This window comes from Astatotilapia calliptera, chromosome 19 (genome assembly GCF_964374335.1).
Source record: "Astatotilapia calliptera chromosome 19, fAstCal68.1, whole genome shotgun sequence".
NCBI classification, from domain to species: domain Eukaryota; kingdom Metazoa; phylum Chordata; class Actinopteri; order Cichliformes; family Cichlidae; genus Astatotilapia; species Astatotilapia calliptera.
The window spans coordinates 11596580-11611290 of record NC_137440.1 but is presented as its reverse complement, the minus strand read 5'-3'; the positions used below and the strand labels follow the sequence as shown (position 1 = coordinate 11611290).

General features: G+C 45.4%; 1 protein-coding gene across 4 annotated transcripts in view; it reads left to right on the top strand.

The window, feature by feature from the left end:
- arhgef10 (Rho guanine nucleotide exchange factor (GEF) 10) overlaps positions 1 to 14711 on the top strand; it is a 44578-nt gene that overhangs the window by 21291 nt on the left and 8576 nt on the right. For all 4 annotated transcript variants that reach the window (XM_026151085.2, XM_026151086.2, XM_026151084.2 and 1 more), the window contains 9 exons: positions 1619 to 1734; positions 4871 to 4998; positions 6210 to 6310; positions 6536 to 6657; positions 9251 to 9337; positions 10028 to 10254; positions 10344 to 10501; positions 12946 to 13088; positions 14337 to 14511. In XM_026151085.2, coding sequence (XP_026006870.2) covers positions 1619 to 1734; positions 4871 to 4998; positions 6210 to 6310; positions 6536 to 6657; positions 9251 to 9337; positions 10028 to 10254; positions 10344 to 10501; positions 12946 to 13088; positions 14337 to 14511 — 1257 coding nt within the window. The remainder of the gene's footprint in view (positions 1 to 1618; positions 1735 to 4870; positions 4999 to 6209; positions 6311 to 6535; positions 6658 to 9250; positions 9338 to 10027; positions 10255 to 10343; positions 10502 to 12945; positions 13089 to 14336; positions 14512 to 14711) is intronic.

Here is a 14711-nt window from a genome sequence, read left to right as displayed (position 1 = left end):
CGTGTAATTGCTGGGGTGACTGTCCTGCTTCTGAAGATGCTCCTGGGCCGGTTTTGTTAGAAAAATCTGGGCAGTTGGTGCTCTCACAAAGAGCCATTCACGAGGTTGGACCCAGTTTGAAATGGGTTACACAGAGCCAGTCTAGTCTGTGGGAATGGTCGCTGCTGTGATGGGGTTATATTCTTGCCTGGGCCTTATTACTTCTGCTAGTAAATACACGTAATAAACAGCAAGTAATGGTACTGATGGTGTGAGAAAGTTAGCACAGAGACCAGTCATATGCAGGTTATAGGGCTTCTTAGCAATAACAATAAAAACAAAGACATTTAAATCATGTAGAAATGTTAATGTTTCAATGAAGAAGGTTTATTCCTGTCCCGACCTGCATTCAGCCTCCTGGTCACAGTGTTTAAAGAGACACATGAGCCGTGCAGCTGCCTTAGACGAGCCTGGAACAACAAGAAGCAGTTTCTACTTTGAATAAATTCTGATAAAACTTCAAACCTTTTGTTGGGTTTGCAGACAGAAAGACACCCACGCACAGACGCTACCAAAACCAGAAACACTCCAAGAGCAAATTCCTCATCTGATATCATGATTGTTTCAAGTAAATAAACATGTGAAATATATTTTGGGATCACTGCGATTGAATTGGAGGTCATGCAAACATCAGTGAAACCAAAAACCAATATAGTCTACAGGAGGCCCAGCAGTAGTGCTCACGCATGTGTAAAGATGGCTGTATTTGAACAGCCTCATGCAGGCAAACTCGGAGGGAAACGTTTCAGAGTAACTCTTACAGAGACCACCAACGAACTGGTCATGTACAAACAGGGGTAAGATTTCCCCCGAACGCCCAGTCGTGAGGGAGCCGGGCCGGGTTACCATGGAGCTGCAGTCGGAGTCAGACTTTGTGACTATTGTACGAGAGTATGAAAGAGGAGAGAAGAATAACAGACGCAAACAGAGCTGAAGGCATTCTGGATCTCCCAGAGTTGCAGTTTAACTCTTTGTTCGCTGCAGACCTTCACACGCAGACTTAGCAAGTGTTTTCCTCTTGCTCTCTGCTGCAAGTGCTGTTCTTCATGGGCAGATCAGCTGACTGACGGAGAGCGATGGAGGCCGGTGCCCTGACAGACCTTTAATCCGGTCTGTGCTGCAGTGTTTTTTCCATAGATGCAGAACTGCAACAGTTGCTGTAACATCACGTTGGATTACTAGCTTCCACAAGGGGCAGACAGGAGGCTGGAAACCTGTTTCCGCCCACATAGAGCAGGTACAGGTGGGAGGAACAGAGAGGATGATTTACACTGACATGCATCAACAAACAGCATTAGATGTTTGTCCCCTGAAAGCTAACGCTGGCTGGTTCACAGGGGTGAGAATTACTGCCACGCCTGCAGAGCTGTCACTGTCCGTGTGGGAGGACAACTGCTTATCTAATCACCCTGACTTTGCTCATTCAGCTTCCTCTGAGCCATGCTGTCTGTCCGTTTGTAATACTTTAATTTGGGATTGTAGTCACTGCTGCTCTTTTGCTACTGTATGAGCCATTATTACACTTTTATTACATTTGATTTGATGTGAATCAACCGCCTGAAAATGTGTTTCTGTGTAGATAAACTGTACATGGGCCCCGGTCAGCTGTACCAAGACCTGCAGAACCTAATCCATGATCTCAGCCTGGTCAACCAGATCTCCACCATGATTGGCAGCCTCAAGGGAAACTACCAGGTACTCCGCTGCATGATATAGTTAATTATGTCTAAAATAGAGTCAGTCTGAGAAAAATCTGGGTCTCAGAGGTAAAGTCCCGACATTTTAGGTAAAATCAAACTGAACATGAGTCTAAAACATGGGAGCTTTTTGGGATTTCCTGTCTATTAATACTCTTGGAAGGTTGTGAGAGTTGACACACACTAATGTTCTTTTAATGGATGTACCTAGGGACCTAAAATCATATTCATGAAGCCTCCTCTCACATGTCCACAAGGACCAGTTTGCTCTGTGTTTGTATGATGCTGTAAAATGTGCCTTTGTGGGCAGTTTGTCTGAGGAGGATGAGGAGTCTCCTGCATCCTGGTTTGTACTGTTCAAACCTGTCATATCGTGTAGCTGCGCATACACACAAGCCTGCCTGTGCTCGTGGGGTGTAAGCAGGTGTGTAAGTAAGTAAAATGTATTTATAAAGCACATTTCACAGATAAAAATCACAAAGTGCTTCACAATAAAATCAGAAATACAAATAAAATAATATAAAACAGTGAAAAAATTAATTAAAAGCTCATTTGTATAAAAACATCTGCAGCTGCTTTTTAAAGGAGTCAACGGCACGGAGTCCCACAGCCTCGGTGCCTGAAAAGCTCGATCCCCACGTGTTTTAAACCCAGTACGAGGGACCACCAGTAACCTTTGACCTGACGACCTGAGTGCTCGAGATGTAGCATGAGGTTTCAGCAGGTCAGAGATGTACTGGGGAGCTTCACCGTGCAGAGCTCTAAAAGTTACAACTAAAATTTTAAAATGCACCCTAAAATTTACCCAATGAAGAGAAGCCAAAACTGGAGCAATGTGTGACCTCTTGTTTGTACTAGTTAAAAGTCTTGCCGCAGCATTCTGTACAGTCTGAAGGCAATCCAGAGCTGGTTTGTTGAGACAAGTAAAAAGACCGTTACAATAATCCAAACGAGAAGACATAAAAGCATGAATCATCTCAAGGTCTGCCTTTGACACCAGTCTGAGTTTAGAAATGTTTCTTAGATGATAAAAACAGTTCTGGACAAGTTTTTTAGAGTGTTTCTCAAGAACTGTCAAATATAACACCCAAGTTTCTGAGACGCGACTGAAATGAAGGGTCTAAAAAACTGATATGCTGCCTAATTTCTGAGAGCATGTGATCAGGTGCAACAATCAAGGTTTCTGTTTTATCTGCATTTAACTGGAGGAAACTGTCATTTAACCATTGTTTGATCTCAGACAGACAATTATTTAAACACGACAATTTATAAAACTCAGAAGCTTTGAAAGAACAGTATAACTGAATGTCATCAGCATAGAGATGATAAGAAATATTATTGTAACGTCTGATAATTTGGCCTATGGTAAATGGCCTGCATTTGTATAGCGCTTTTCTAGTCCCTAAGGACCCCAAAGCGCTTCACACTACATTCAGTCATTCACCCATTCACACACACATTCACACACTGGCGATGGCAAGCTACATTGTAGCCACAGCTGCCCTGGGGCGCACTGACAGAGGCGAGGATATACAGCAAAAAGTGAATAGGACCTAAAACAGATCCTTGAGGTGCCCCAGAAGGCAGAACTGATGTTTCCGACAGCACATGATTCATACAGACAGTAAAGGATCTCTCAGATAGCTGCGACATAAACCATTTAAAACAACACCAGTAATCCCAAACAAGTCCTTCAGCCTATTTATCAGGATGCTGTGATCAACAATATCAAAAGCAGAGCTGAGATCCAGCAGAACCAGAACAGTGTACTCTCCTGACTCTGCTGCCATCAGTGTCACCACACGCTTTAAGCAAAGCGGTTTCAGTGGAGTGTAATGTGCAGAAACCAGACTGGAAAATGTCCAGAACATTGTTCTTCTCCAAAACGTTAAGTTGTTCTGCAACTGTTTCTTCCAAGGTCTTTGACACCAACGGTCATTTTGATATTGGCCTGTAACTGCTTGGTCCAAATTTGGTTTCTTTAATATTGGTTCAACAATAGCTTGTTTAAAATAGCTGGAAACTGAGCCAGTATAAAGAGAAGTATTCATTATTTCCAGAATACAGAGGTCAATAGAGTCAAACACACCAATGAAAAATGATGGAGGACGTACATCAAGGTGGCTTGAAGTCAGTTTCACATGACCAAGCAGACACTGATGTCCTGTAAGGTAACAGGAGTAACAGAGGAGCAGGTATCAGCAGCGTGTCAGTGTGATACTGGGAGGATGATGGAGAAATATTTGACCTGACAGCAGCGACCTTATTAACAAAAGTCATTACAATCAGATGTAGTATAGACTGTGTGTGTCTCTGTGTGTGTACTTGTTTAGACATCTTTGTGGGGACCACAAATTGGAATGTTATTGTACTTATGGGGACAAAATGCCGTCCCCACGAGTTTGAAGCCATTTTTGAGACTCAAAATGTTTTGGACACTGATGCAAAGGGAAAGGAGAGAAAGTCTGATATTTGTGAGCACGGCTAAAAACAAACTTCTAAATGTTGAGGCTTCTCTTAATTAGAAGTGTTTACCAAAACTCTTCTCGTGTCAAGTCTCGATGTCACTTCAGGGTTTTCCTGATTTTCCTGTCGTAGAATCTTATTCTTGGCCTGTTTGTGCAGATGCTTAGTATGCGAGCTAATCTGTGCCGCTGTAATAATTTATGAGACATTAAGCCAGAGACAACATTTGTAGACGTGTTGATTCATCCAAAGCATTTTATTTAGCAAACTAATGATAATAACTTGGCCGCTGCAACAAGCGTCGAAAACTGGAAGTCTCCTCGAGCGCGTCGACGAGAATTAGAAAGTAGATGTGTCAAAAGTTGCATAAGTAATAGCTCTGTGTTAGAGCGCATTAGAGTGACAGCTGTTTTCTATTTTGGCTTCAGTCAATGCAGATAACAGTATTAGCAGCGGATTCTCTTAGGAATAGCTTTCATTTGAACTTGAATCGCACTAATGGCTCTAAATAAATGCTGTTATGATTTATTGATGACGTGATACTCTGAGGTGGATTCGTTTACCTCCATGGCCCATTGTTATTCCCATTCCTTCTCCCTCTTAAATCTTTTTCCATTCCTCTGCCTTTGTCTCTCTGTTTCTCCTCTCTCCGTTATTCTTTTCTGCAGAATGTAAATCCCACCGTGGCCCAAGACTGGGTATCAGGACTCCAGAGGCTGATACTGAAGAAGGAGGAGGAGATCAGGGCAGCTGACCGGTGTAGGATCCAGCTCCAGCTGCCTGGCAAACAAGACAAGTTTGTGCTTTTCTCACATTTTTAGCTTCAGGCTTCAATGTCTCGATCCTCCTCACCCCCCCAGGAGTTCATGTTTATCCTAGGTTTGCCTTTATCCCCCTTTACCCTGCTTTCCCCGTCTGCCCCCCCAATCTCTGGATGTATTTCGAGCCTGTTTGGATAAACAGGTTTCTGCACCAGCTCTAATCTGAGGCATGAATCACAGCAGTGGAAATGTGCATCAGTGCTAGCCGTCACAGTCTGCCCAGCTGCTGCTGAATACAAACGCTCATGTCATACGTCTACACGCCGTCTTATAGTCTGCACGTGGCCTCCCAAGGGTGCACCTTGTTTTGGCTTTTTCACATTCCCTGTGAGCGTAACTGTTTTCTGGCTCGCCCTCTCGCTTTCTCCCGACTACATTTAGCCGGTGAGATTATCCATGGGTATGTTTGGAAAGGCAGCTGTAGCTCTCTAATCCCTCCCCTCGTTTCTCAGAAACACGTCTCAGCATCAGGCACTGACAGCAGTGAGCCCTCCACCCGCACACAGCAAGAATATATATAAATGTATAATGTGCGCACCAGATCCTTACAGAAGTGATCATTGGTATTGATTTCCACTGCGTTCCTCTCGCTCTGTCCTCGTGTCAGCGCTCGGTAATCAGGCAGACGTCGTTCAAGCCTGACGCGGGCCTTCTCCTGTGATGCAGGCGGTGTTTAAGTGCAGTGCTTCTGCTCAGTTGCTCTGTTTGCAGGAATATTCAAACATTAAAGTGCCGCTTAGAGGAATGTAAATGCACGTGATCGAGGACAATCTCGCTAAAACATCTCTGAAGGTTTTTGGGCACAAATCGGATGTTATCTTGTTATCTCTGTCTGCAGACCGACACTTTAACATCTTCCTTTTTTTCATCGGCTGATCCCTTTATGGGTCGCCACAGAGCATCAACTTCCTCCATCTCACCCCGGCCCTACCATCCTCCTCTGTCACACCACCCCTCTGCATGTCCTCCTTCACTACATCCATCATCCTCCTCTGAGGTCTTCCTCTTTTCCTCCTGCCTGCAGCTCCGTCTTCATCATCCCTGTCAAATACATCCACCCTTCTCCCTCTGCACATGTCCGAACCTGAGCCAACTGCTGTTGGGATTTGACGCTATGTAAATAAAATTGAAAAAATCGAGTAATAATTTTTTTATTCATGCGTGTTTTGGTCGTCTCTGTTTGCAGGGCGGGGAAGCCGACCTACTTCAGTGCAGTGTTCAATACGCTCAGCCCAGCCATCAAACAGTCATGGATCAGCAACTTGCAGATGGCGAAGCTGGCTCTCGGTACAGTACACCTGCTCTCTCTTACTTTTTTTATTCTTTCTGCATCTATACATGATGATCATTCATTTTATTAATCGTAAATATTAGATATGCAATGTTAAATCTGTTTTATAAATTACTGCCTAGTAGTTGCTCAGATATATTAGAGCGAGGAAGCTGTGTCACAGTTCCTTATGCTCACTGCGTGGTTCACATCATTGAACTGTGTGTGTGTGTGTGTGTCAGAGGAGGACAATGTGCAGGGCTGGTTCTTTGCAGAGGATGATGGAAATCAAATGAAGAAGCAGAAACACCCCCTGCTGCTTCGACAAATGCCCGTGGTCATGTCCAAACTGCAGGAGTTTAAGGTGAGGCACTTTGTTTTCTTTCCCCTTCGATCATCTGCGCAGCGACTCGGTGGATCAGTTGGTTCGAGCTGTGTCACAATGATGCCACATAACTGTGGCAGGTGTAGTTCACAGGTACCACAGGCCACACTGAAGTAATACGGTGTTTCTTGCAGCGCTGGCTAAAATAATCTCACCTGACCGAATGGATTAGAGGTCGTTTTATTTTGGTCGTGTTAGTTCACTCAGTGAAAAATAGCACACTGCATGTGATTGTGGTGTTCACTGATTTGCTGCTGGTGTGAAAATAGCAGTTAATCTTTTCATTTATCTATAAATATGTGATATTGCAGCAAGAGTAGAAAATGAAGCTAAAAAGTTGTAGCTTGTAAACGTTCATACCTTCTGACTTAGTCTTCAGTGTCAGGGCTCAGTTTGGATGCAACAGCCAATAAGGTGGAAGAATCACTCAAAGTATGAGTTCACCTTCTTAATATTATAAAAACACTTTACCTGGTGTTGTCTGTCATTGATTGACCAGCTGGATCAATAATACTGTAAATACATGATTATCTGCTCAGGAAGCAGACACATAAATCCCTCTGTGTGAGTCAACTTGAGAAATTAGCTCAAAGATGTCATGACTGGTTTTTTCCCACTGTGGTGGAACAACGCTGTGGTCGTCATTTTGAAACACAGTTTTCCTGTTTTGAAGAATTCCTCTGCAGCGTCATCAGATTTATTTAAACTTCTCTTACTACAATTCAACTGCTCAGAGCAAAGTTTAATTACACTTGACTTGTGATGAATTTTTGGTGGGAAAAAGCAGTAATCTGGGATGTCTAATTCACCGCTCACACACCGCGACGCCGTCACAGACGGCCGTGTGGCAGGCAGGATTTGGACACAAATGCTGGACACGGGAGACAGGAAATGAACGCTGCTCTCAACAAAACACAACACAAAGGCTGGCCAGAAACAAGGAATCCAAAATCCAGGGACACGCACAGCGATGAGGGATGAGGGCAGACCGGAGACACCTGGGAGGACGGCTGAGCCTCACCGAGAGAACGAAAAAGGAAACTAAACACAAAGCAGACAAAAGACTAACAAACGGGAAGCAACTGAATTTGGGAAAAGAAATGCAGATTTGACACAGAGAGCACAGGAGGGTGGGAAAAATCTCAGGACGATACGAAGCTTTTTGAGTTCCAAGTTTTCTCGTATGTTGATGTCATTTTGTATCATGTTTTATGTTGTTGTTCACTTTGTTAACCGTGAGTTTATTCTATAGTGTCTACGTTGTTCTGTTTAGCACCTTGATTATTAGATTCCCTGTGTGTGTGTCTCTGTGTGTGTCTCTGTGTGTGTGTCTCTGTGTGTCTCTGTGTGTCTCTGTGTGTGTGTCTCTGTGTGTGTGTCTCTGTGTGTGTGTCTCTGTGTGTGTCTCTGTGTGTGTGTCTCTGTGTGTCTCTGTGTGTGTGTCTCTGTGTGTGTGTCTCTGTGTGTGTGTCTCTGTGTGTCTCTGTGTGTCTCTGTGTGTGTGTGTCTCTGAGTCTGTGTGTCTGTGTGTCTCTGTGTATGTGTCTGTGTGTGTGTGTGTGTGTGTGTGTGTGTGTGTGTGTGTGTCTGTGTGTCTCTGTGTCTCTGTGTGTGTCTGTCTGTGTGTGTCTCTGTCTGTGTGTGTCTCTGTCTGTGTGTGTGTGTGTGTGTGTGTCTGTGTGTCTGTGTGTGTGTCTGTCTGTGTGTGTCTCTGTCTGTGTGTGTCTCTGTCTGTGTGTGTGTGTGTGTGTGTGTGTGTCTGTCTGTATGTGTCTCTGTGTCTGTCTGTGTGTGTCTCTGTCTGTGTGTGTGTGTGTGTGTGTGTCTGTCTGTCTGTCTGTGTGTGTCTGTGTGTGTGTGTGTGTGTCTGTATGTGTGTGTCTCTGTATGTGTGTGTGTGTCTGTCTGTGTGTGTGTCTCTGTGTCTGTCTGTGTGTGTGTCTCTGTATGTGTGTGTGTGTCTGTGTGTGTGTGTGTCTCTGTATGTGTGTGTGTGTCTGTGTCTGTCTGTGTGTGTGTCTCTGTGTCTGTCTGTGTGTGTCTCTGTCTCTGTATGTGTGTGTCTCTGTCTGTGTGTGTGTGTGTGTCTGTCTGTGTGTGTGTGTCTGTCTGTGTGTGTGTCTCTCTGTCTGTGTGTCTCTGTGGTGTGAGGTTTTGTTTCCCTTCTCGTGTTTCATTCTGTTTCCCCTTCATGTTCCACCGTTTCCTGTTTTATTGTGAAAGTCTCGTGTGTCCATGTTCCGTGTGTTTAGTTCCGCTTCCCCTGCAGCGTCATGCTAATCCGTGTCAGCTGTGTTCCCCGTGTGTTCTCGCTTCCCTTGTTATCCTGTATATGTCAGCGTGGTTGTGTTTCTCGGTGTGTCCCAGTGTGTTTTTGTATGATTTTCCATTCAGCTAATAAAGCTGTGTTTTTTACACAGCCAGCTCATGACAAACACACTTTTTAAATGAACATGTCCTAACTCTTCAACACGTTCACGCTTGTTCTCAGGAGGACCTCGCGGAGACTGTCAAGTCATTTCTTTGTGAACGTGTCAGATAAACTCTGGTGTTTTTTCCTGTTCTGTGGCAGGTGGAGTGTGCTGTCCACAACCCGGAGCCCCACATCAACACAGACAGCACAGCAGACACTCCAGTGGTGGGACATGGATGTGTCTGGGTGAGACGCTTTGTTATGCACAATCCAGAAATGAAGTCATGAGTTAGCTTACCTAACCTACGACTGCACGCCAGGGTGGATGGAGGCTGAGCCGCGAACTGAAACTTGAGTGCTGCAGCACAAAGTCGCGTTAAGTGTGTCTCAGCTTGTGTTGCCAAATGGTCCTCCAGTCGTCTTATCTCCAGCAGGTGACAGTTTTTAACTTCGTCTCTGTGAGTCTGACTCTTAGGCCTGGCACAGAGCTTTGTCCACTATAATGCGTCAGCACAGCAGATGGTGGGTTTTTGCTGTGTGTGTCTTAAAACGTCTTCTTGAGAAAGACAATCTGGCTTTCAAAGTTATGACGTCAGTACTGAAGTTTTCTCCCGAAAGCAAACAATGGCTCTGCTAACCATGATAATCACAGCGAACGCAGCCTTTGCTCTGGCAGATATATAAACAGGGTGAGGTAATTAAACTGTTACTACAATAATCTGTAGTAAAGACTTTTAGATTTCAGGACTTCAACATGTTTTCCTCAGTACATTCAAACTGTCCTCGGCCGTATATTCTGCTGAACTACTGGGAGACTATTTTTAGTAAGCAGCTCTGCCAGAACTGGGCCAAATCATGTTCCTGCTAATAGCTTTGCACAGTTCAAGATGAAACAGATCATCTGTTAAACTGTAAGGTCTCTTTATCTTGGTCCAGGTTGCGAGTTGCACCAACCAGATGGGACAGATTGCCATAGTGGCCATGCAGAACTCCAGCCCTAAGGTGACCGAGTGTTTCAACGTGGAGTCCCGGATTCTCTGCATGGCGTACGTCCCAGCTGAGCAACGCGAGGAGAACGGCGAAAACGTCCCTGACGATAACCAAGTGTCCTCGGCGAAGGCCAGCGATGCCCCCAGCGTCTGCCTGGGCATGGAGGAGGGGAGGTGCAGATGCTTACAGAGTGAACTCACAAAGACGTGTCCCAGAATTGCATCGTGGAATATGATTATTCATATAATGTTATCCTTTTTAGCATCATTGTGTACAAGAGCAGCCAGCGGTCTAAGAAGGTGCGTCTACAGCATTTCTTCACCCCAGACAAGTCCACTGTCACCAGCCTGGTGTACAGGAAGCAGTGCCTGTACGCTGGGCTGGTCAGCGGCTCCGTGGCAATCTACTCCAGATCAAAAGGTGTGTGTTTCACCTGTCCTGGGGCGGGACTTCTCAAATTGTGTAAAACTTTGTTCACTGATACTTCTAAGTAGCTGTAAATGGATTTGGTGATGGCTGAATGTGACGTTTGTGCAAGACCTGCAGTTTGTGACTCAGTTTTGAATAACAGCACCGTGGAGACTCGGTGGCGAGGAAATCCCGGGGTAACTGTGAGGCTTGAGGTCAGAGGTCAGGGTCTCCTCTGCTGTACGTTGAGATTCTGTTTCCATTTGCTTGGTAGTCTTGGAGAAAGCTGTCTGTTTTCCAGCAGTGACCTATTTAACGTCTTCCCTCGCTGACGAGCAGCGATGAGCTGCTCTCTTCCCACAGCTTTGCACGTTCTCTCTTTTGTTCCGTCTCTTCTTGGCTTGCATAGAGGTGCAAACAGAGGGAGCATGAGCTTCTTTCTAATTCTGTCTCTGTTTCTTTCACATCAGATAGAGAATGAGTACAAATTTAGGCCCAACGGGAGGAACAGTCCTTGTGCTTCTTGGCTGCCAAATGTACGTGTGGGTATCACTGTACTGAGGCGTGTTTGATTCACCTCTGTGACTCAGTCGCTGCCCTGCATCGACCCAAACGACAGTAAACTCTTGCTGTTTTCTTGTGCTTGTGTGCACTGAGATAGAAGCAGTGATAGAAAGATTATGGATGATGGCCCGAGGACAGGAAACACGAGGAAAGCTATTCTCGCTGCCATGCTGCAGTTTCCCTGGAAGAAACACTCGGCGTGTGTGTAACTGCTCAGGAATTTCTTTTTTTGACTCCTCATTAGACTTTGTTTTCGTACGCAGCCGTTTCCCTTCGTTGTCCTCGCGTCAGTTACCAGGATGATGGTGCGCTGCCTGTTAGCGTTCATCGCCTCCTGTGTGTTAAAATGAATTCCCAGAAGCAAAGCCAGGCCCTCAGAGTTTGATATGTATGATTTCTACCCATCAGCAGCTCCGTCACTGTCTCAGGAACATGATGCTCGATGCTAAATCGATGACTCACCCTGCATACATTGGTGGGGAAACTGTTCCCCACACTCGTGTTGTAATGCTGCTCAAGTGCTTTGTCACGGTGACTGACTGCGCTTGTGCCTGATTAGCATTTAAATCAAACGTCCAGAGAAGCACAGAGCTTATGAGTTTATAATCTTTGATATAAACCTAAAAAAATCAAAGATTTTAAAAAGCAAACAGGTTGAAATGTTCTCGTCTTTAAAGCTGTCAGTGCTGAGCTGCTGTGCTGTGGAGTCGGCCTGGTCCAGCCGCAGTCACTTTCTGTCTGCGAGAGAGACGGAGGAAGTGACTCAGCAAAGGTCACACGTCACAGACCCGTCTGTGACGTGTGCCTCCGTCACCCACTTTCTCCTGTCCACAGTGATATTTGTTAGAAGGCAAACGATGGGTTTGCTTCTGGAGCGTTCAGCGTTTGCTCGCGTGCACTCGTGCGCACACTTTGTTGTAGCTGACATTAACATGAGGAAATGCTTCATTTTAAGAAAGAAGAGCTGTGGGCAGACGCGCAGCAGAGAAGACTTACATAAGCCTGCAAGTTGGCACTGCTGTCTTTTCTTTTGCCTTTTTTCTCTCGTACGCTCACCTACACAGCGTGACTATTACAGTAACATACGCCGAGCTCCTTCGGCGGAATATCACCTTATTTCCTGAGTCTTTCTGAGGCACCCTCACCGCCTCTGAAACACCATCCCTCTCCCTTCAATAGCTGCCTTTGTGCTTCTGTTAAACAAACAATATCGGCGAGGCGGCCTCAGTCGCTTCCTGGTCTAGATTAGCCGAGGGAATGTGGAATCTGGACTGGTGGAGGCTCTCTGGATTCGCGTTCACTCGGAGGCTTTTGCATCAAATACTCTCAGACATGTTTACAAGTTCAATATTTGAATTTAGATGAAAGCAGAAGCGCTGCAGAAGTGCAAGCTGCTGATTTATGAAGCCACCGCGGGGGGTGTTTGACTGCAGCAGAGCTGGTGCTGTAGGTGCACATGTAGAACAGAGTGTGTAGGAGGTGTGTGTGGGACTCGGCGCAGCTCTGACTAATGCTCGCAGCCCATCTATATTCATAGTGAAGGATGGAGAAACCATCAATGGCCACTCTACCGGCAGGAGCAGTTACAGATGCAGACGACCTTTACAGATGACATTTATGAAGACAGACACACTATTATGGGATTGTTTATGGACTGTGCAATGTTCTTCTTAACCACTAAAAGAAGAATAGGTCTCGGTTTATGGTCCCTATGATAAATAAATAAATGTAGCTGCAATAAATCTTAAGGCGGGTCGGTCGTTTCACTTTACTTGTTGTGCAGTTTAACCGACTTCAGATGTTTAGATATTCCTCGGTGGATGTGTGCGTCCTGCGTTTGTGCGTAGCTTGTGTGGAGTGAGTTTAACTGACTGTTGCGTTGCTTCTCACAGATGGATCGTGGAACAGCGACAAGCCCAAGTTACTGAAGCTGGGAGTGCTCCCTGTGAAGGCCATGCTAGCTGTGGAGGAGCACCTCTGGGCCTCATCGGGTGGGCAGGTCTTCATCATCAGCACCCACGCACACTCTGTAGAGGTATGTCGCCCAGGCTTCTCTTACAGTAGTAACACATGTCCATCAGAAACGGGCAGATAGACTCTGTGTGGAGGAAACAAAGCTTCCTGTCTGCGTCTCTGCCCCAGCCCGCCTCGTATCGCTCTGTCATGTTTGTGGGAAATCTGAGTCGCTCTTTAGAGTCTGTGTCTCTAGAAAATAAATAAGTTAGTAGTATCTGTGCCCGCCAGTAATGAAAGAAAAACCATCATGTCTAAATGTTTAATACCGTTCCCAGTACTTTCCCTCCCGAGTCCGGGAATATGAATGGTGCTCCGTGTGTGTCCCGGTCGGATTCAGGGAATGGAAGCGCCTGCTGCGGATCCAGGAATAGTAACTTTCCTCTGACATGCACTCACTCATAATCAGTTTAGCCTCATTAAGCTCATTATGTCGGCCCACCTGCCTGCATGGCTCTCTGTTCCTCACTGCACACTTACACTTTGTCCACAGAGGTAACTAAAAGTCAGACGGAGCAGCAGAAGCACTGAGCTTCTAAAACTTTAATCATCTGATAAATATAAGATTAATCAAATCAAAACACAGAAGTCTATTTGCACGTTTCCTCATTTCCACATTTATCTAAAACACTGAATGAACTCTGCTTAGCCAAATACGAGCCTGCCCACACGGTGAGATTATGCAATCCACGCTGGTGGAATGGGTCTAGTTTATTGGTCTCTGTTCACAAAGACTCTGCAAATATTTAAAACGAATTTTTTTTTTCAGCTCAATAACTGAAAGAAGGATCCAGAGTGAAGCAGACGTGCATGAAACGTATTTGTTTGCGACTGAAAGCATTTACAGCACAAATAATAACGCGCCTTCGTGTGTCGGACGAATCGTTCTCTGGTGCTGTTGCGTGTAGTGAGCCTTGGTTTTGCACCTGAAGCATAATCAGGCAGAGCTCTGCATGGGTGGGCTGCTGCAGCCAGTGTGAGGCAGACTTTCTGTGGGCTGAGTGCTGCTTTCTCCACTTCATAGTCACGCAGCCAACATGTGACAGCCTGTGCACTGTAAACAACAACAGCTTTGACCTGCTGAGACGTGTGAAATATATTCTCATAAAAAGCTTCTTGGCCTTTACGTCATGTAGACTGTGCTTAATTGAAATTAGTTATGGCGTCACGCGACGAATGCACGCCTGGTCTTCAGGTCTTCCCCTCGGTCTCAGTTCCAGTAAATTTGCAGTAGATAACGAGGAACTCGTGTCACCTTCTTCTCCTTCAGAGGCAGTTAGAGGCCCACCAAGATGAGGGCATGGTGGTGTCACACATGGTGGTGGCCGGGGTGGGCATATGGATCGCCTTCAGCTCTGGTTCCACGCTGCGCCTCTTCCACACCGAAACCCTAGAGCACCTGCAGGACATCAACATCGCCACACCTGTCCACAGTATACTTCCAGGTAAGACATAATCTTCACTTTGAGACTGGCAAAGCATTTCAAATCCCCACAGACTATTAAATATTACAGTGGAAGGTTTGAAATTCAACTTGTTTCATGCATATTTTTAGATACAGTATCTTGCATGATTTTGCATAACTTGGGCTCGTATTCCCCCGACTTGAGCACGGATCAGCTTTAAACTGTTTTTTAAATAATAA